The sequence below is a fragment of the Onychostoma macrolepis genome, chromosome 04 (genome assembly GCF_012432095.1).
Source record: "Onychostoma macrolepis isolate SWU-2019 chromosome 04, ASM1243209v1, whole genome shotgun sequence".
Taxonomy (NCBI): Eukaryota; Metazoa; Chordata; class Actinopteri; order Cypriniformes; family Cyprinidae; genus Onychostoma; species Onychostoma macrolepis.
Window position 1 is genome coordinate 22,278,242 of NC_081158.1, and position 21,352 is coordinate 22,299,593.

The window sequence follows — 21,352 nt, forward strand, 5'->3', positions numbered from 1 at the left end:
GAAATAAATATGTTATTATAAAGCTATAGAAATTTGAAAACTAAAAAATAATAAAAATGACAAAAGCTTATACTAAAGTTACCAACTTATACTAAAATTAAAATCAAAATATTAAAATAAAAGCTAATTCAAAATATTAATACTGTAATAGTACATTAATAATACTAGACCATCCCAGTGTAGAAGACCAGCTACGATTTGCAAATCATTTTTTTTAGGAAATATAACTCATATACACCTTTGATTTGTCTGTGAGTTTGTGCACATCAAAAAAAAAAAAAAACATTCCGTCAATTAAAACATAAAAACATTCCAAGTATTATATGCAGTACAGGACTATATACATGCAGATTGCAATGGTATTCGTATTATTTAATATTTCAGTTCATATGTGCCTGAAAATGACTTAAAAACACAAATTTCATAAGTGTATATCCTTGAATGCATGTGAGCAAGTGTATACATGTGCACACTGTGCTCTCTCTTCATGAGAACATGTACATCTGTCAACCCCAGCAGGAGCTCTAGAGGTGAACTCAGTCTAAGAGCCGTCAATTCCCAAACAAACAAGAAAATCTCCAGTGACCCCTGCTGCCCTGCAAATCATCTCCGGATAACGTGCCTAAGAGGTGCTGAAGCTGACAGGGAAGGACATGGATCAGAAAGCAGCGATGGAGGATAATTATCTCCTCCGTGAGCCCCGCCGATCGATGCAAACATGCCTCTGATTGATTCCAACGCAACGAGATCAGAAACTGAAGGGTTTTTGCTTTGAATTTGCACATCCCTTGAGTACCCAAAGATGCGCTACCTGGGCCCAGCTATGAGAAGTGAATGTCAAAGTGTATAATCCACAGTGGTGCATAATCACTGCAAGAAGTCTATGCCAATTATCTCCCCTCATGTGCGGCGTTAAGGAGTGGTCCCACTGAAAGCAGATCAGCCTAGCAGCCTGTTATCTCATATATAGAGAGGAAGAGCGGAACATTGTAGGCCAATTGACTTTTCCCCCTTTGCTTTCTATAAAAGCTCATTCTCTCCATGTAAAAAAGAAAATCATGCTTTGGTAAATCATAATTATGACATAAAAGTAAGTGAGATTATGAGATACCAAGTCTTAGTTATGAGATACAGTATGGCACAGAAAGATAGATAAAAAGTGATGAAACATAAAAATAGAAACTGACATACTAAGTCATTATGAGATAAAATTCTGAGATCAAAATTATAAGATAAAAAATAAAAAATGATACAAAAGTCTTAATTCTGAGATAAACCAAAATTGTTACATATACACATAATTATGAGATGAAAATTATATTTATTACACCATAATTTAGACTTCTATTATCTCATTATTATTTCGACTGTTTATGTCATAATTATGATTTGCCATGGTTTTTTTTCCATGTTGGAAATGGACTTCTGTAGGTTACTGTTGCTGAGATTGGATGGATATTATTTGTAGATAAATTGGAATTAATTATGACATTGTAAATCATTTTTATTTGCTGTTTTTTAAGAAACTATTCAATTACGCATGGAGTGTCATAAGACAAAAGACTCATTTTAAAGGACTTCCACATGGCAACAGTTGCTTAGCTAAGAATGATGAATAATGATTTTAAGGTAGGGCTTAGCAAAGGGTCAATTGTCCACTATATAGCCGGGGAAAGATCGAATGAGAAAGTGCCTTGGTATCATAATCCTTTGTCAAAGAGAATTAAAGACAGGTGATGCTTGAGTCACCCTGCAGCCTCTGAGTGCTCAGAGAGACACGGCAGTGTAGATAGACAGGAGTGGACCTTCTCTCACTCAAGCTCACAGATAAAAGATTGGCATTTAAGTAGATTTCACTTATCAATCCATCCCAGCAGTTTTGCTGCTAGAGCCACACTCCTTGAACAGTGTCAATACACAGGTGAATCTTATGAAACCTGTCAAATCATGTACAGGTCACATTTCACCCCAAATAAATAATAAGAAGGGAAAAAAGGAAATTATAACCAGCATAAAAAAGACAGTTAAGATTTTTAAAATATTTTCATGACAATTAAAAAGATCATGAAAAAACATTAATGAAAATGATTGGGGCTTTCAAGCTAATAAATAAATAAAATATTCTAATGCAAACAATGTTATTATCATTAAGTGTATTCAACTTTTTTGATAGAACTGAAATAAAAATAAAATATAAATATTAGACTTCCACTAAATTAAAATTGTTTCCTTTGCAAGTTGAAGAAGCCTTTACTAAAATTACTGACTGCAATAAAAATAAAATGAGAATAAGTTAAACTATTCAGGATTATATTTATACGCTATTAAAATTACAAAAGCACATAAAATACTAAAAATTCAATCAATACTCAAATTGAAAAGAAAACTTTAAATATTCATTAAAAAGTAGTATGTAAATAATACTAAAATAACACTAAAAGCACAAATTAATTGCCATTTGATTGTTGTTATTCTCTAGTATTAGTTGTAATTTACATTGACTTAAAAAAAAACATTTATGTAAAACATATAGGTGCATCTCAATAAATTAGAATGTCGTGGAAAAGTTCATTTATTTCTGTAATTCAACTCAAATTGTGAAACTCGTGTATTAAATAAATTCAATGCACACAGACTGAAGTAGTTTAAGTCTTTGGTTCTTTTAATTGTGATGATTTTGGCTCACATTTAACAAAAACCCACCAATTCACTATCTCAACAAATTAGAATACTTCATAAGACCAATAAAAAAAACATTTTTAGTGAATTGTTGGCCTTCTGGAAAGTATGTTCATTTACTGTATATGTACTCGATACTTGGTAGGGGCTCCTTTTGCTGTAATTACTGCCTCAATTCGGCGTGACATGAAGGTGATCAGTTTGTGGCGCTGCTGAGGTGGTATGGAAGCCCAGGTTTCTTTGACAGTGGCCTTCAGCTCATCTGCATTTTTTGGTCTCTTGTTTCTCATTTTCCTCTTGACAATACCCCATAGATTCTCAATGGGGTTCAGGTCTGGTGAGTTTGCTGGCCAGTCAAGCACACCAATACCATGGTCATTTAACCAACTTTTGGTGCTTTTGGCAGTGTGGGCAGGTGCCAAATCCTGCTGGAAGATGAAATCAGCATCTTTAAAAAGCTGGTCAGCAGAAGGAAGCATGAAGTGCTCCAAAATGTATTGGTAAACGGGTGCAGTGACTTTGGTTTTCAAAAAACACAATGGACCAACACCAGCAGATGACATTGCACCCCAAATCATCACAGACTGTGGAAACTTAACACTGGACTTCAAGCAACTTGGGCTATGAGCTTCTCCACCCTTCCTCCAGACTCTAGGACCTTGGTTTCCAAATGAAATACAAAACTTGCTCTCATCTGAAAAGAGGACTTTGGACCACTGAGCAACAGTCCAGTTCTTCTTCTCCTTAGCCCAGGTAAGACGCCTCTGACGTTGTCTGTGGTTCACTGTAGCCAAATTCCTTGACGCGTCTGTGTGTGGTAGCTCTTGATGCCTTGACCCCAGCCTCAGTCCATTCCTTGTGAAGTTCACCCAAATTCTTGAATCGATTTTGCTTGACAATCCTCATAAGGCTGCGGTTCTCTCGGTTGGTTGTGCATCTTTTTCTTCCACACTTTTTCCTTCCACTCAACTTCCTGTTAACATGCTTGGATACAGCACTCTGTGAACAGGCAGCTTCTTTGGCAATGAATGTTTGTGGCTTACCCTCCTTGTGAAGGGTGTCAATGATTGTCTTCTGGACAACTGTCAGATCAGCAGTCTTCCCCATGATTGTGTAGCCTAGTGAACCAAACTGAGAGACCATTTTGAAGGCTCAGGAAACCTTTGCAGGTGTTTTGAGCTGATTAGCTGATTGGCATGTCACCATATTCTAATTTGTTGAGATAGTGAATTGGTGGGTTTTTGTTAAATGTGAGCCAAAATCATCACAATTAAAAGAACCAAAGACTTAAACTACTTCAGTCTGTATGCATTTAATTTATTTAATACACAAGTTTCACAATGAGTTGAATACTGAAATAAATGAACTTTTCCATGACATTCTAATTTATTGAGATGCACCTGTATTTTACTTGTAGGCTAATGGAAATCAATAATGGGAATAATAGGAATTTTGAAAAATAAAAATCTAAAAAGAAAAATATATATATATATTTTTTTTTAGAAATATTTAGAATTTATCAATAAAATTACGTAAAAACACAATTATGTCACAATGCAAAAAATTATGATGGTTTTACGTGAAATGTGAACTGCATGGAGTAATTTTTCATGATATTAACCCATACATACACCAAAACAAGGGACAGTTCTTGTGGTTCTTTTGACCCCATAGACAGCTACTCAGACTGACTGCAAACAGGCCAATGTGCCCTCAGTCTGAATTGTAATGACAAACTAGCAGCATTTGCACACCTCGGACTGTATTAGCATCAGTGCCTGAGCTAATGTTCTCAGTTTAACCTCCCTCACAGCAGCCAGAGTTATCCTGTCCTGAAAATGCTGCCTAAGCCCTCGCTGTGCTGTGTGTGAGATCTCTTAATTCCCTCCAGCTAAACGCATTGTGCTCCCTCTCTCTCTTTCTCTCTCTCTGAGCAGCCCTGACTTAACTAGCCAGAGAAATCTGTTGCACTGTGGCTACCAGCTGTCCCTTGTGGTGCAGGTTTGAGCCCCCCTCAGAGGAGAGACATGTGGCGAAGAACAGGAGCGGCCACCGCAGGAAGTGACAGCAGGATCCCCTGAGCTCAAAAACAAAGGATAACCACCACCGATCAACGGTGAGGAAATGCTGAGGGTGTTTGGTCTAGTGTGTGACTGTGTTGTTTACACTTCACAGGATATTGACAACTGATGCTTTCTTGTTATGACTGTAACGAAAGCTCACTTTCCCAGCATGCCTGGGTTTTGTAAAGCGTGCTGTTCAGACCAGTTTTTGTGATTAAGTGAATGTTTGATGCAAACAAAAGCATATTTTGTCCAGCTGTAGTAATAGACAGCTGTATCTAGATGTTCAGTGACCTCTTTAGATCGGTCTCAAAACAATCTGATTACTGAAGCATCCAGTCAGCATAGCTTGGGCCTGATCTTATAAAGATGACAGGAATACAGATAAATGCTTTTGTGACTTTGGCGAGAGTATTTCATTTGTCTTCGCTTTTACTTTTAAAGTGATCTGTATCAGAAAGTCTGTTATTTTTCAGTTTACTGACTGGCCCTGCTTCATACTAATTGTCTCATTATGCTTGAGTCTGTGTCCAAAGCTGCTCTAATGAGTCTGATGGTCTCATCTAAGGAGACAGCATGAATCACTGCGCTTCTATCACATGCTGGACCTCGCCTGAGTTGCCGGTCTTTCTCTGTAGTGTTTATTAATGTGTTTCTGCAGATTTAGCCATAAACTTTTCTGTTACAATTACAATAAAATAACTGACTATCATGAACTGATATAAACTAACCCGAACTACTAAAATCCGCTTTGTACCTTACACTCTCAGGTAAAAAAGCTGCCCACTGGGGTGGTACCCTTTTAAAAGGTACCTTATTTATACCCAATTGGGTGCATATTAAGTCCTTAAAGGGACAGTTAACCCAAAAATGTAAATGCTGTCAACATTTACTCACCCTCAAGTTGTTCCAAACCTGCATGAGTTTCCTTCTTTTGTGGAATATGAAAGAAGATATTTTGAAAAATGTGGTTAACCAACAGTTGCTTGTCCTTACTGACTTCTATAGTATGGAAGAAATACTATGGAAGTCATTGGGGACCAGAAACTGTTTGGTTGCACCATGGAACAACTTGACAGAATTTTCCATTTTGGGTGAACTATCCATTTTAAACGTAATTATTAGTCACGTTTGATAGGGTACCACACCCCTGAGATAGCTTTTGTACCATTTTTTTGGTGCTTAAAAGCATCATAATATAGATGGTAAAACAGAAGGCCTCATGTGTTAAAGTCTTCAAAATTTGACTTCCGGTAATTAATGGCTCATATAGACAGTGTTACCTAGGCAGGAAAAAAGAGAAAGAAATGCATTTGGTTACACTTTATTTTGATAGTCCACTTTAGACATTCTACTTTGCAACTACATGTAAACTAATTCTCATTAATTTGCAACTACATGTCTACTAACTGTCAGAGTAGACTGTAAGGTTAGGTTTAGGGTTAGTTAGTAGAATAAGTTGACATATACTTGCAAAGTTTCTTATAGTCAGTATGTTGTATGTTGTGGACCCATCAAAATAAAGTGTTAGAAGATATTAAGCAGACAGTCTACTAATATTCTAATGACTGCTAGCTGACATTTAGTTGCAAAGTTACTTACTGTTATGTCTAAGTGGACTATCAAAATAAAGTGTTGCCATGCGTTTTTAGATAATGTAATAATACATTTGAATTATTAATGTGATTTGTGGCACTGTTCTAAAAGTATTGTTAATAAAAGTCTTGTTAAATATGTTATTACAGTAATAACAGTAATGATATGATATATTATTGCAATTTAAATGAAATGCTTACTATCTGAATATATTTTTAAAATGTAATGACAAAGCAGAATTTTCAACAGCCATTACTCCAGTCTTCAGTGTCACATGTTCCTTTAGAAATTTCTAATATGCTGATTTGTTGCTCATTTATCATTTGTTACTATCAATGTTGAAAACCGTTGTGCTGCTTAATACTTTAAGCGATTGTTATTAAATATTTTAAAGCAATATTTTTCCAGCATTCTTTAATGAATAGAAAGTTATGAATAGAAATCGTACAAAAAAATCGTACTGGATGGTAGTGTGGATGGTATAATTCTAACATAGTTCTAAAAACATTTTTACATGAATTTACAGTAAAATTAGTTGATTAGTATCGCGTTTTAGTGTTTTCATATAAAATTTTTCATGGATGTAGGTAGGTAAACACATTTTACAGTTCCATTTTGAACTTTGTTTTTTTCTTTTAAATAACTGACACTTTCACAATCTATTAAACTGCACTGGCAATCACCGTTGAGGAGTGCACTATATCATCTCTGCAGATGAGTATTCTCAAGTGTGAGATTAGACTAATCAAATCAAATCAAAACAACACAATACAGCAACATCGCTAATTCTACACATACTTCTGCTAAAACTCAGAAGAGCTTTAATTTGGCAAAGTGGTCTCGAATCAACACTTGCAGACAAATTTCAGACATGCGGAGACATGTATAATAAAAAGCGGGCTGCCGTGTGCAGCAAGAATATTAAACCATATTGTGCTGTAATCCCATAATCTTGAGACCTACTTCCTGTTTCGCATTAATTACTCGATTTAATCCCTAATCACATGCAATCCACATACAGTCATTCTGTATCCAAACAATCATTGATTACATCTGGTGTGGATGCACCACACTGTGGATGAGTTTCTGAGGTCCCACTTTATATTAGGTGGCCTTAACTACACATTTACATTTAAATTAATAATTTGTTACAGTGCAATGCTATATATTCATGTTGTTACGTTATAATTATATTTAAAAAATACCTGCATGTAATTACATCTGTAATTCATTTCTGTAATTACATTTATAATTATACTGTTGACTCACCCTTAAACCTACCCAAACCACCAAACCTGTCCCTAACCTTACCTAACATCTCAATAGCAATTTTGCAATACAATATGAACACAATAAGTACAATGCACTTATTTTTTGATGGAAGTAGATAGTAGTTAAGGCCACCTAATATAAAGTGGGACTGTTTTTGTCTTGGTTTCTAACATGGCTAGGATTACATGATGGCATGTTTTAATCAGGCCGCTCACCTGAAACATGAATTATTAATTATTACATTCTTTAAACAAGTTGCATTTAAACTACTAAATTATGAATATTATTACTTGTGATGTTAATAGTAATGGCTAGAAAACAAACAAGCAGTGAATGATAAGAAGAAAAAAATGAATACAGTCAACTAATGCCAAAATCAAGCTGCTAAACTTACACATTAAAATTAAACTGTAAATTAAACTCTATACATCAGTCATGATTTTAATGGCTTTGCAATATAAGCATCATAATGTAATGTACAGTAAATACATTATGTATATATGTTATTATAAGCTAAATTTCAACACTCACTTTAAATCAGTATATTAGAATAATTTCTAAAGGCTCATTTGTCACTGAAGACTGAAGTAATGACTGCTGAAAATTCATCTTTTCTAATCACAGGAATAAGTTATATTGTAAAATATTTTACAATAGGAAATAATTACAGTTCTGCTTTAAGCTCACACATTTCAGAAAATGTTAGTTATTTGTTTTCTAGGAAACATGTAAATACCTTATGTAGCTTATGTAACAAAATAAGAAAAATGTACACATCAAATCCTGTTTAAAAGTTTACACTAACCCCCGGCTCTTAATAAAGTCTATTAGCCTATTATCCACAGCCACAACAAGTTCAACCACAATAAGCCTCCTCAACTGTGAACTTCAACTTAGGAAAGATCAGAATAAGATTATCCTGCATCTCATGGGGCCTTGAGATGTGTTTTTGACATTACCCAGTCTGAAGGACTGTCCTTATAACCTTACTCAGGGAGGACAAGAGTGATGGTGTCCCCTAGTGGTCATGTGATGAATCCTCTGTAAAGGAATAATTCAAGTATATATTGCTGCAGTGGGAGGAACTTACCTCCAAGTGGGAGGGGCTTATGCCTCAAGTAGGTTGGGACAGCTCCAAGTGGGAGGGTCGGTTTAGGGTTGGGTTTGGTGTAGGGCATATTAACAAGGCCCAACCCATTTGGAGCTGGCTCCAACCTCCGTTTATACCTAACCAAAAATGACAATCCTGTGATTATTTACTAATCCTCATGCTGTTATTTCTTTTCTTGCATAGAAAACAGCTACATAAAATATGTCATTTTAGAGCACGCCGGTTTGAAATAAGTGAATTAAATAATGAAAAATATTTTTGCATGAACTATCCCAACAAAATTGTCTATAATTAAACAGTAAATGTGTAATTATCTGTAGTAGCATACAAACTGCGGCGAGGCGGAATGGAACAACAAAAATTTGGTTTAGTCTTGCCTGAGCAGACAGCAAAACTTAAGAGGGGAAACAACAGTCCTTAGGCAGCTTTGCAGGTATTATGTGAGGATTTGAAAAAGCTCTTATGTGGAGGGGTGCGTGAAGGTGGAAGGTGGAGGATCAAAAGTGCGGCCTGGAGGTCATGTATCCGACATCTCTGCCAGGCTGTTGGCTTGACACTGGCTAAAGACATCATAATAGGTTTTAAGTACTAGGAAAGACCTTGGGGTGAAGACTAAACGTGACTAAAGCACAAGCAGAAGTAAACAAACACTGAAAGGTGAGATTGTGTTTAGCGGTTTGGTTCGACTCACTTGAATAACTTGGCTGATGAATTTCAGATGGTGGCGCGACAGTATAAATATGCTTTGTTAATCTTCTGATTTAATTGACCTTTGGTGTGAATAGGAAAGTCTGCTCTTTGTGACAGGTAATATGAGCACTCTAAATCCTTCAGAGCGATTGACTGTCAGGGTTTGGCATTTCTTTTACAGCGGGGACAAGGAGACGTGAGCCCAGGGGAATATCAACCATGTTGACACTATGGAGATTGTTGCTCTGCCAGATGGCACTGAACATATTCTATCACATCGCAAAAGGTAAACACCTCTCTGAAATCAGGACCTGCAAAGGCTAATTTTCACGAATCACTGCTCTGTGATATAGTGGATGGTAACATATGTGCCAGACATGGTTATGAGGTTGTGGAAATGATAATGAAGTGTCTTTGAATGACACTCTTCTAGTCATGAGAGTTCTGATTCACTCAGCCTGTCAGAAAGAAAAGTGACAAGTGAGATTCAATTGTTTTTTCTTGACAAAAATGAGATGGATTTTACTTTCATTGCATGGCAAATGTCAGGATATTCGATAACAAAAATTGTAGGGACTTGATTTTATACATCAGAATTGATTGTGCCCCATGTGTTATGCAAAGGCCCAAGTCAAGGGCCTCATGATTTGTGCTTGTGGACTTGTGGCTTCTGCTTGACATCTTTGAAGTTTATAAGATCGTAGAGCATTCCATTTGATATTTTACATTTGAGAATGGGAGAAGTTAAAAATAGGAGGGATTGGTGACATTACATGGAAAAAGAAAGATGTTTCAGATGTGGTACTGGTTGTTACTTACATCTTTATCAAGTGTTACAAGCAGAAACCATATTTTCTTGTCACATAATGTGCACAGACTTGCCTGGTCTGCAACCAAAATTAAGAGATTTCAATATGAGCTACATTTCTCATCAAATATCTAAGACCAACTTATATGGACGGTCTGCATTAATTTGATCATTTTGTTCTGTTACATCAACAATTGTTTGAATATGAATATTGAATAGTTAATGAAAGTGTTAATTCTGAATTCTGAGAAAACAAGGCAGAATTGCATGGTGTTAACTCTATTAACTCTTCTAACAAAAAGTCAGAATTGGGAGTATTACTTCAGAATTCTAAAAAAAAAAAGTAAGATTTGCAAGTGTTCATTTCAGTCAGAATTGTAAGGTGCAAAGTCAGAATTGTGAGGTATTAACTCAGAATTCTAAAAAAATAATCAGATTTGCGAGCTGTTAATTCCGAATTCTGAGAAAACGAGTCAGAATTGCATGGTGTTAAGTCCGACAATGTACGAACTGTGTGTTATAAACTCACAAAGTCTAAATTCCAGGATGTTAACTCACAACTGCAAGATATAAACTCAGAATAAAGTCAGAATTGTGAGAACAATCCTTATGCAGTTGGGCAAAATCAAATACATGTTACAATTATCCCTGCTCTCCCCTGCTATTACAAATGTGCTGTTTTATAAATTAGCTTCGCAGTCTGTGATTTTATGGATGATTTGTGTTGTCCTCCTAATCTAATCAGTCTCTCGTCTGAACTGCAGCCAGTTTATGCCTTGGTGGTCAAGACATATTTGCCACGGTCCGAGAGAACAGTCCCACTGGAGAGATCATAGCCAACCTCAGTATCAACGGAGACCCTGGAGCCAGTAGCATCCGCCTGTGTCTCACGGGAGAAAACGCTGACTGGTTTTACCTTGAAGGCCGAACAATCCGACTCAACTCGTCGTTTTCAAGGGCCTTGGATCGAGAGGTGATTAACACGAGTAGTGACTGTTAGCATATGGAGGGAAGCCAGAATAACACTGAAGCATTAGGACTGCCAGCCAACACAGTGGAGGAGTTTCAAGCCATAGTTTGGGGTTTTAAAATAGAATGTCTATAAATTACAAATGTTATTAGTTATATAAACTCTGCTTTACCAGATTCGTCTGTTGAGACTGGGGCAAAATAACACAAAGCTTTACAACGATACGCAAAATGAGCATAAAACAAGAGACGGCATTAAAATACAGTCAAAATACATACATTTCTTGAATGTCTTGTACATTTTTTTTTTATTTTTTTTGTATAAAAATAGTTTTAGTCCTAAAATAGTATGTTTTTTTTGGGGTAACACTTTAGTATAGGGACCAGTTCTCACTATTAACTAGTTGCTTATTAACATGCCTATTATTAACATATTGGCTGTTTATTAGTACTTATAAAGCACATATTCTGCATGACCATATTCTACATCCCTGTGCTCAATACCTAAACTTAACAACTACCCTACTAACTATTAAGAAGCAACAAATTAGGAGTTTATTGAGGCAAAAGTCATAGTTAATGGTTTGTTAATAGCGAGAATTGGACCTTAAAATAAAGTGTGATCATATTTTGTTTTGTAATTTTTGTTTTGAGTGATAAAAAAAAAAGACTATGAATATTAACTTCTCTATGCAACCTATTTATTTCTGTGGTAATTTACAGGTGCTGGGATCAGTTCTGATAGCTGCTTTGACATGTTATGAAGATGATATAATTAGGGTATGGTATAAAAACGCATTGCAAAAATAATGGTATTTAATACTGGAGTGCATTTAACCCACAGTTTATTATTTCAGAGTCGATATCGAATTATGGTGGAAATATTGAATGAAAATGACAACAGGCCATATTTCCTTGAGGACACCATTCAACCACGATATATAAGTGAGGTAAACTCACTTTGCTCCATTTTTACTCCAGATTTGACTCTGTATACTGAATTATTTCAGAATTAAACTCCTGTCTGAAATGAACCTTTTACCGATCATTTTGCATGTGTGATTATTTTAATGAAACATTATAACCTAAAATCTGAATCCTGACTCTTCCCACAGTTGCTAACTGTAAATTCGATGGTGTTCACAGTAAAAGCTAGAGACGGCGATGGAGACACAATCACTTATATGACCGACAAATCTACAGTGAGTGACGCCTTCGATAGAAAACAAAATTACAGATGAAAGGCTGAATAAAAGATTTTGCAGTAGCCTCAATCAGTCTGTCGGCAGCTGACTGACTACTCCTCAAACTAGCACTTTACAGGGCCCCCAAAAATGTATTTGGACACATAAAAATACATGAATGTTATTAGAGAACCCCTTTTCCTTTCCTCAATCCAAGAGAACATTACCAGCACTGTGTGTCTCTCTTATTCAGGCTGATGCCAGCTATTTTAGGATTGATCTGCCCAACAGCGGGATGGTGATCCTGGATAAACCGTTGGACTATGAGACTAAAACCCAGCTGCAGGTGGTCATATTTGCTGTGGTATGTAGTACATGTTATTCACATATGTGCTGACTGGCAATCACAAGACATTTATGTGCTTGGAAAGGAATCATAATTAAGAGAAAACAGTTTGAACTGCTATTTGAATCAACAGGAAACGACCACAAAAGAAAAGTACAGCACAACAGCTACGGTCACTGTGAACGTTCTAGACGGTGATGACCAGTATCCTCAGTTTCAGCCTTGTGCACCTGTTTATGAAGATGGAGATCATAATATCTGCACTAACCCTGTGTACAGTGTTAACATCACAGAGACAGATGAGGTATGAGGTAACATTTTAGTGTACAGGTGATTGATTTAGCTGAAATGAACCCATATACAATAGATTACTGTTCAAAAGTCAGTACATTTTTTTTCATTTAAAAAAAAAAAAAGTGGAGCTGTGAAGCTTGTGTCTTCACCTGTATGGTTAAAAATAAAATGCTCTTTATGATCTAGGATGCTGTACTCTATTTTTCTCCGGGGCCTATTCATGCTGAAGATGGAGACAAAGACATACTGACTCCTCTAGTCTACAGTATTCTGTCAGGTGAGTTTACTGTATGTTGCACTGATTTATAGACTATTTAATCCTTTAAATCTCCATTATAGTTTTTAAATAATATTCAAAATGACTTTATAGGAGATGACGATGGCAGATTTACAATCGACTCTAAAACAGGAGAGATCTCTCTCAGCCAACGTGTGGAAAACAGACTCGTCACACCTTCATTCAGGCTCCGCATAATGGTATGAAGAGATAATGTCTGTGTTTATGAGCAACAAAGTGATGGCTGATTTATCACGCTGATCTGCTGTATAGCATTAACAAGGACACAGTATGGACGTACTTCAACTGCCATATTGCAGACCATAATGCTAGTCAATAAAAAGAAATTGCATTGAACATAAATGTGTGGGTTGTGTGACAGAGCAATGACATCAAAGTTCTCATCATAATTGCCCTTTGCAAACTCCGACAGGCTGCGCAGGTGAACGACCCAAAGAAATATTCGGTGGCGACGGCACTGGTGCATGTGGTGTCAGAGAACCGATTTCCTCCATTCTTCAACAAGACTGTCTACAAAGGGTTCCTCATTGAGAGCTTCAGCCCTGCCACGCTGGTCACTACCTACGGGAACCAAGTCCTGGTAGTCCAGGCTATCGACAAGGACTTCAGAGATGTAGAGTGAAAACATTTCCTTTATAGGAAACACTTTAAAATGCCTGCAAACCTTCATTTAGAGCATTTTCTCTCTTTTATTTGCTCTTTTGCAGGGAATAAACCCAAAAATACATTACACAATGCAGCCCTTGATGGGTAGCAATAAACTGTACCACATTACCCAGGATGGCATTGTGATTGCAAAGACGGACCGACTCAGAGCATTCGACCGACACATCCTGGAGGTGACAATTATGATATGATCTACATCAGGGTTCGGGAACCTTTTTTGACCAAAGAGCCAACTTAAATGCCTCTGATTGGCCCATTGCCTTCAAGAAATCAACAGATATGTCTGTGATTGACTACACTGCTCAATGCTGCAAAAACACGTTGTTAAATAGAAACTTTTGATGCACTTTCAGAGCGCGGACACAACTACTCACTAGAGTGCTATGCTATTATTACAGCTTGAGCTGAGGGTGTTAGTACCTCTGTAAAACCAGGCCAGGATTTTTGTGTAGGTAATTAATCTAAATTGTTCTAAGTTGAACTGTCTTGTATTGATGATCTAATCTATTTCAGTTATAATATGGGTTGCTATTGTTTTGGTGAATGCCTGTTTGTCACACTGCTTCATAACTGAAGCAGCAGACACGTCGAGTTCTTCACAGGAATTGCATTTAGGGTATGCAGCCTGCAAAGTCCTCAGCACAGACTCGCTGAATGAAGCTTCACAGGGAATTTTCAGCACAGAACTTACCTGTAGTTACAAACACACTGAGCTTGAGAAAGAATTCAACTGATATATGAGACTGAAGGCGCAAATCTTTAGAACGTGCATATAATTGAGACATCACTGAGACTTGGCTGTGTGTGTGTGTAGGCATGCAGAAACCACTATTCTTGTCCGTGTTCCACACAGAAAGCATCCTGTCAGTAGCGGATTCAGTTCTCTTTTGCGGCTTATTGCGCTTTTAATATTTCTTTTTTTAATATCAAGCACATCGCACTCTTTACTTTCTCATTCATCCATGTTTCTTCATTAATAATTTAAAACTGTCTGTCCACTGAAAGCTGCATAGATTATCATACATAAATAAGACTGTAGTAAGGTTCGCGTGGTGGAAGGAAGAGGGCGGGGTCAGGTTTCAAGTGGATTTATTCAACAAAAACAAAACGAATCATATAACAGCACGTCGCGCTCTCTGCGCTGGCGAACAGCCTTCTTTCTTTCGGTTACTCAGTCCTTCTTAGCCTTTCAGCCGCTGTCCCCCACGAGCTCTCCGTCCCGTCTCTCTCACTCTCACACTCCCCAGACGCTCTCCTTTAACCGGTCTCTCCCCGCTCTTCACTGCAATCAGACACAGGTGTTATCACTTTGCACTTGACCCACTTACTCACCGCTCGTCCCCCGAGTCTCTCTCCCGCTGCAGATCCCGCTAAACCACGCCCCCCATGCCACAAAGACACATTTATAGGACATAAAAGATCTGTGCTGCAAAAGCGAAAGTATGTGGTGAAATGTTTCAAAATATCTCATGGCACAACAGAGCACCAATTTCAATAAAATTATATGTTTTAGTTTGCAACTTTTTTATATACTTTTAAATTTTAGCCTCTGTTCTAAGTCTTGTGTTTTGTCAATACCACGAACAAGCTACAGGAACTCTAGGTTACCATACAAGTGGTTTGCAGTTGATTGCTGTCGCGAACAGCACTGAACATGCACTTGGCCAGTGCAACTGCAAATATATTATCCTTCTAAACTTTTCATTAACTTTGGTAGGCTGTGCAGTAAAATAGTTGTAATTGGCCGTAAAGAGCTGAAATCTATTTTTAATGGATTATTTCTTGGTAAAGGGTGTGAGAGCTAGTGTGGCTCGCGAGCCATTGGTTCCCGACCACTGATCTACATGATATTCCTTATAGCAATACATATTTGTCATAACATCGCTGATGATGTAATGCTTTTTTTTTTAATCAAAGGTGATTGCAACAGATGAAGAGTCAGGTGAAACAGCCCATGCTTCAGTGGATATTGAAGTGCTGCAGAGGGGACAACCAGGTAAATGCACTTAAGGGCATTAATTGTGTTAATCTTGAGATTTCTTTAATATCAAGATTATGTAACTAAAACAAAATAAAACAAAAATAAAGAGTTACCTTTTAAAAATATAATAATATAAAATTAAATATAAGTTCAATACAATTTTGGAATTTGGAATCTGATCTTCACCTGTTCAACTCATGTTTCTTTTATGAATATTGATATATTGTTGATACACCTATAAATTAACATGACAACCTTTTTTTTTTTTTTTTTTTTTAAAGGAAAAAGTTATTTTTTGAAAATAAAATAATAAAATAAAATGTTGCAATATAGAAACTCTGTATCACAAAAATGTCTTCTTTAATTCAGTTCATATTTCTTGAATTTTGATACATTATTGATAAAACTCCTATAACCTGAAATTGTGTGAATCATTATCATTTATCCTTATTGCTCTTAAAAGTTAAGATTATCCTCATTGTTAGAGTCAATTAATGCATCTGTGCCATTTCTGTTGAAAACATAAACATAAAAAAATAATTAAGAAAATTATGACTTCTCAAAGATGCATAGAAAAAAATCCAAATGTAGAAGAAACGTTTCTAATAGTGCAATCTGAGGTGCAATTCTTCAGTATGTCATTCAGGTGAGAAGTAAAATAATATTTTGCCATGCATGGCAACACTGTAGCATAGAGGGTCAAACCAAATATGGATAATAGTTTCACACAGATCATTCGTCTGGTTAATTTGATTATTCATGGTTGATTTAAGAGGCATGAAAAGTGTTAAATTAGATTTAGCCTCATTGTATTCCCATTAACCTCTGTGCTCCTCCAGCTCCTCACTGCCCTACTTTTGGCAGTCGTTCAAAGCCAAACTAAATGATAAATCTCTTGGAGGTGTAAGACACAGAACCAACCACTAAAAATGTCTTTGTGAGTGATTTGTATTTTTTTTCCAACCTCTAAACTCTCGGACAGTTCCCAGAAGTCCATTTGGTGAGGAACGTCTGTTTGGAGATATTAACGCAGGGATGGCCGGCGGCATCGCTGCCCTTGTTCTGATAGTGGCTGTGACAGTACTATTTCTCTTCATCTGGCTGGCCAAGAGACGGAGAGAGACACGGGATCCAGCAGACAGGGGTGCAGTAGCTCTTGGGAAACACCCAAATGTGGTAAGAGCTACTATATTTTATCAATTATACCAAGGTCGTACCCTTTACTCCCATTGTGCATAAAGTACATTGATGGAAACCCAGCTGCTAAGACGAGATGCTAAATTTACCAATAAGACATTTGGCTCTTTTGACTGAACTGGGCACTATGATAATCTCCCATTTTTTTATTAATCTACAAGTGGCTTGTCTCGTCTTCCCTGTACTATGTCTAGTAGTACGAATGGAACTAAAAGCAACACCAGCTGAGCTCACATCCTCTCTGAGCATATGCTACAATCCCAGAAATTTCATCAATGTCCTTTTTTTTTTTTTAAATAGCTGGAGAAATATAGAACACATGCAAATGTGCAATAAATTGTCCCACTGCTTTAGTGTATGATGACCATATCTGACCTACAGATGTTCAAGCAAGACTTTTGCACTAAACAAGGAAATACCACATAATAAATAAACTCTTCTGATTGGAGGAAGATTACTGTATTATCAAGAACAAACAGACTAAAGCATCATTTTACAGTCAGAAATTTAGAAACAGCTCCTGCCCTTGTCGTTTTCCCCTCACATTCCTTTTTAATTCCTCTTGTGTAGAGCTTAAGATGGTTTCAGCAGGTAAGTACTTGACATTAAGTAGCTAGACGTGTTCTGCAGTGTCACTGTCCCTTGTGAAGGTGAGATGTATTTTCTGAGTATCTGAAAGCCGTATACTACTGATAGGCTGGTTTAAATGGGATTGTCGGTGTTACGGTTTATCATAAACATGGTGCACCATTTAAGCTGGTCAGTATACGAAGCACAGCTCCTTGTGTTTGATGGTTTGATGTTTCACTGTGTATTTTATTGGTCTGTGGCTGTTTTCATGTAGATAGGCATTTTGTATTTATGTATGTGTATTTTGTGTTACATATTTAAGTTTAATAAACACTGTTGAAAATGTAGCAATTGTTAATTGTGTTTATCGATTGTTTATTGACTCTTGAGAGATGAGACAAAACGCCACACTTTTACCTGCCATTAGTTAACAGTGAAGATAATAATTATGTTCTGCACCATTTCATTTACTGTTTACTTGATCGCTAATATAAAATAAGCTTTATGTTTTGTTTTATTTTATTTTACTTTATTTTAAATGATTGTGCTTCTCTCGCAATCATGATATATCACCTCCATCAGAAAGATTTTATCTAAAAAATAGAATAGTTTTTAGATAATTTCATTCATTTTGAGGAGGTCCTGCTGGTAGCTAGCAACACCAGAAAAACAAATTAACACATGCATGGTTTAATACAGCATGATGGTAGCAACAGTTCAATAGATGGAACTGAAAATCTGATATTGGCCTATGTATATTATATTTTTAATAATAGTTTAATGCTATGTTTGCAAACATCTATTTTAAATATTTGACATAACCGTTAATTTCATTTTTCTGTCTGACATTGTGCATTACAGCTAGAAAAAAAAAAAATTAAGAAAACAAAATAAAAAGGTCTTCTCTTTCCATATTCTAAGGCCATACAGACTAACTTTTATTTTATTTTATTTAAGTATAGTAGTCAACATTTGAAGTGGCTCAAAACCTTTCATCAAAGTTGTCCTAAAACCTAAAATCAAAATGTGTTCTTGTCTTTTTTGATCCGCTTCAAATGTTGACTACTGTATTTGACATAACAGTTCATAATGTTTTCTAATGTTGTGCATTGTTGTATCTCATTTTGTGAGAAAATAAACAGGACATTGCACCAAAAAGATTGATCCCAAATAATTCCCTGTAAACAAACAGTTTTGTCCCATGTCTCAAGAATCAGTGACACACATAACTGCTCTATAATCAGCGCTGGACCTCAGCAGTGGATTTGACCTGTGAATATGTCACGGTTGTTCGAGGCGACCCTAAATGCCCTTTCTCCGTGGTCAACAGGTCAATTCAGGACGTCCCATATCGCTCATAGAGGACGCCTCCTACCACAACGAGGCATTCATTGATCATGAATACCCCAGTGATTTGTACACCAAAACAGATGACATGCTTCCTGCGTCAATCAGGGCATACGAGTCTGAAAGGCCTACGGCACTGCAAGACATGCTGCCCATCCTGGTGCTTCCAGAAATAACACCTGCAAACACCTCATCTTCAGCTCTGACCAATGGGAAAGCATTTGCAAAATCAGTCTCTTTTAAAGATGACGTAAGAGCAGCGGAGGAGACTTTGCCCAAAAATGAAGGACAAATCGTAGTCGTATGTAATCAAATAGAAACCAGAGCGGATATTTTGATGCCTGTCATGCAGCAGGATACTTTTGCTACCGCTCCAGCAGAAAATCCTGCAGAAAAGGTTGACGTTAGTTGTCCAAATACTTCTGTAAGACCCAGAGAGGAATGTATCTTCGGTCATGCTAATGAGGATGATGAAGATGACGATGATCCATACAAGAAAATGGCCTCTGTTATTTACAGCAGTGATGAAGACACGGGGGACGATGAGCCAAATGATTTAAGGCACTATTATAAACATGGGCAAAACCAGTTTACAATCGACCACATGAAGGCCATCGGATTACAAATCGAGGAATCGGATGAATCGCAAGCCTGATTCGTCAATTTGAACAAGTCGCTTCCATGAAAAGCCAAACCTTACAAGTTTAAACAAAGGGAAAATAGCAAGAAAAATAACAGGCTCTTTAAATAGGACATACATAATATATATTATCAAACTCTACAGTTGGTTGAGAACCTGCTTTTCAATTTTTGGTTTATATTCCATGTTTTCCTCATGTTGAACTGGTACAGAAATACACAGAAAATACTGTGCACATGATCAGCCTTAATTAAGAATCAGTTTAAATGAAGTTTTGATGACTGTGTCTTTGAAAAATTAAGTTTTTGAATATTTCATCCACCTAATGTATTTTTAAGATATTCTGACTGAAACTGAGGTCAAACCCTGAAAATGAAGTATGTATTGTAACTAAATGATTTTTTTAGACTATAATGTTCTGATTACTGATTTTCTGCTGTCACCTTTTTTAGTTAAAAATACTCAAACACAAAAGGTTGAAATAAACTGTAATTTTCCATTTAGTATTTAAATAATAAATACAAGTTGGAGAACACAATACTCTGTGCCAAAACTGATGCATTGCCATGTTTTACTTAAACAAAAGCTAATTGCTGAATAGTTTGCTGCAACATATTGCATTTGTTGTTTGAATTTATGACATACAGTATGATGGAGATGATATTCAGGACTTCTGGAGATCCTGTGAAATGGCTCTATATACATTATTCTGGAGCTAAAATGTAAAATTTCAGAGCATTTTTCTTTTGAAAAACATCTGGGGTTCTACACAGTAGAGTCTTTGTCAAGGTAAAACTGCTTAAAAGCTTCAAATTGTTTTGACAAGGGTGCAAAGTTCATCTTTTACTTGAATATAATATAATAGCTGCATGTAAAGCTCTGATGTGTCATTTCTCTGTTTGTTTGCAGGAGGCATCATCACCCATCTCTCCTCGCCATGTGTTGTAGGACTAAAGCAGCAGCATCACATTTGGTTTTGTGTGGAAGGATACAGGGGAATACAGTCCTATGAGCCCTGGTCATGGCAGCTTATATGTTGAAATATGTATGAACTTTGTCTGAAGCAGTTAAATTAAAAAACACATATTAATTTAAATGTCACTTTACTGTATATGCTGTTCAAAAAAACTGAGGTTGGTAGGATTTTTATTTTTTTATGTTTTTGAACGAACTCTTATGCTCACCAAGGCTGCATTTATTTGATCAAAACACAGTAAAAACAGTAATGTGGTGTAATATTACTGTTTTCTATTTTATTGAATTTTAAAATGTCATTTATTCGTGCAATGGCAAAGCTGTCTTTTCAGCAGCCATTAATCCAGTGGCACATATTCCTTCAGAAATAATTACAATGTGTTGATTTGGTGCTCAAGAAACATTTCTTATTATTATCAATTTTGAAAACAGTTGTGTTGTTTAATATTTTTGTGGAACTTTTTTAGGATTTCAGAAATCTTTTCTGACATTGTAAATATCTTAACTGTAATTTTTAATGTTCTTTTTTTCCTCTAATAGTAAATCCAGCCATATCATAAATCATAACAGTGCTTGATGGTAGCATATATTGTTTGTGTCTTGTCACTTGTCATAAGGATTCTCTGTAATGTAACAAAGCAGCAGAAAGCTATTTTTTAAAAACAC

The 21,352-nt window shown here is 36.3% G+C and overlaps 1 protein-coding gene across 2 annotated transcripts; it reads left to right on the forward strand.

The window, feature by feature from the left end:
* The first annotated feature begins 943 nt into the window (after nucleotides 1-943).
* cdhr5-rs (cadherin-related family member 5, related sequence) lies at nucleotides 944-20,983 on the forward strand. Of its 2 annotated transcripts, none has more exons than XM_058773713.1 (16): nucleotides 944-989; nucleotides 4,617-4,795; nucleotides 9,593-9,697; nucleotides 10,984-11,192; nucleotides 11,912-11,968; nucleotides 12,046-12,138; nucleotides 12,304-12,390; nucleotides 12,626-12,736; nucleotides 12,852-13,022; nucleotides 13,199-13,289; nucleotides 13,383-13,489; nucleotides 13,723-13,923; nucleotides 14,018-14,149; nucleotides 15,894-15,972; nucleotides 16,940-17,133; nucleotides 20,621-20,983. In XM_058773713.1, the coding sequence occupies exons 3-16, from the start codon at nucleotides 9,631-9,633 to the stop codon at nucleotides 20,657-20,659; spliced, it is 1,638 nt and encodes a 545-aa protein (XP_058629696.1). In that variant the 5' UTR covers nucleotides 944-989; nucleotides 4,617-4,795; nucleotides 9,593-9,630; the 3' UTR covers nucleotides 20,660-20,983. The 2 variants fall into 2 exon arrangements, with proteins under 2 accessions (XP_058629696.1, XP_058629695.1); XM_058773712.1 differs by lacking the exon at nucleotides 20,621-20,983 and adding an exon at nucleotides 19,055-20,080.
* The last annotated feature ends 369 nt before the right edge of the window (nucleotides 20,984-21,352 follow it).

Bases quoted from the DNA above. Each gene is read 5' to 3' on its own strand.
- cdhr5-rs (XM_058773712.1), top strand. From the start codon at position 9,631: ATGTTGACACTATGGAGATTGTTGCTCTGCCAGATGGCACTGAACATA. The intron at 11,193-11,911 runs GTGATTAACACG...GGTAATTTACAG, and splicing joins CAAGGGCCTTGGATCGAGAG to GTGCTGGGATCAGTTCTGAT. The intron at 12,139-12,303 runs GTAAACTCACTT...CTCTTCCCACAG, and splicing joins AACCACGATATATAAGTGAG to TTGCTAACTGTAAATTCGAT.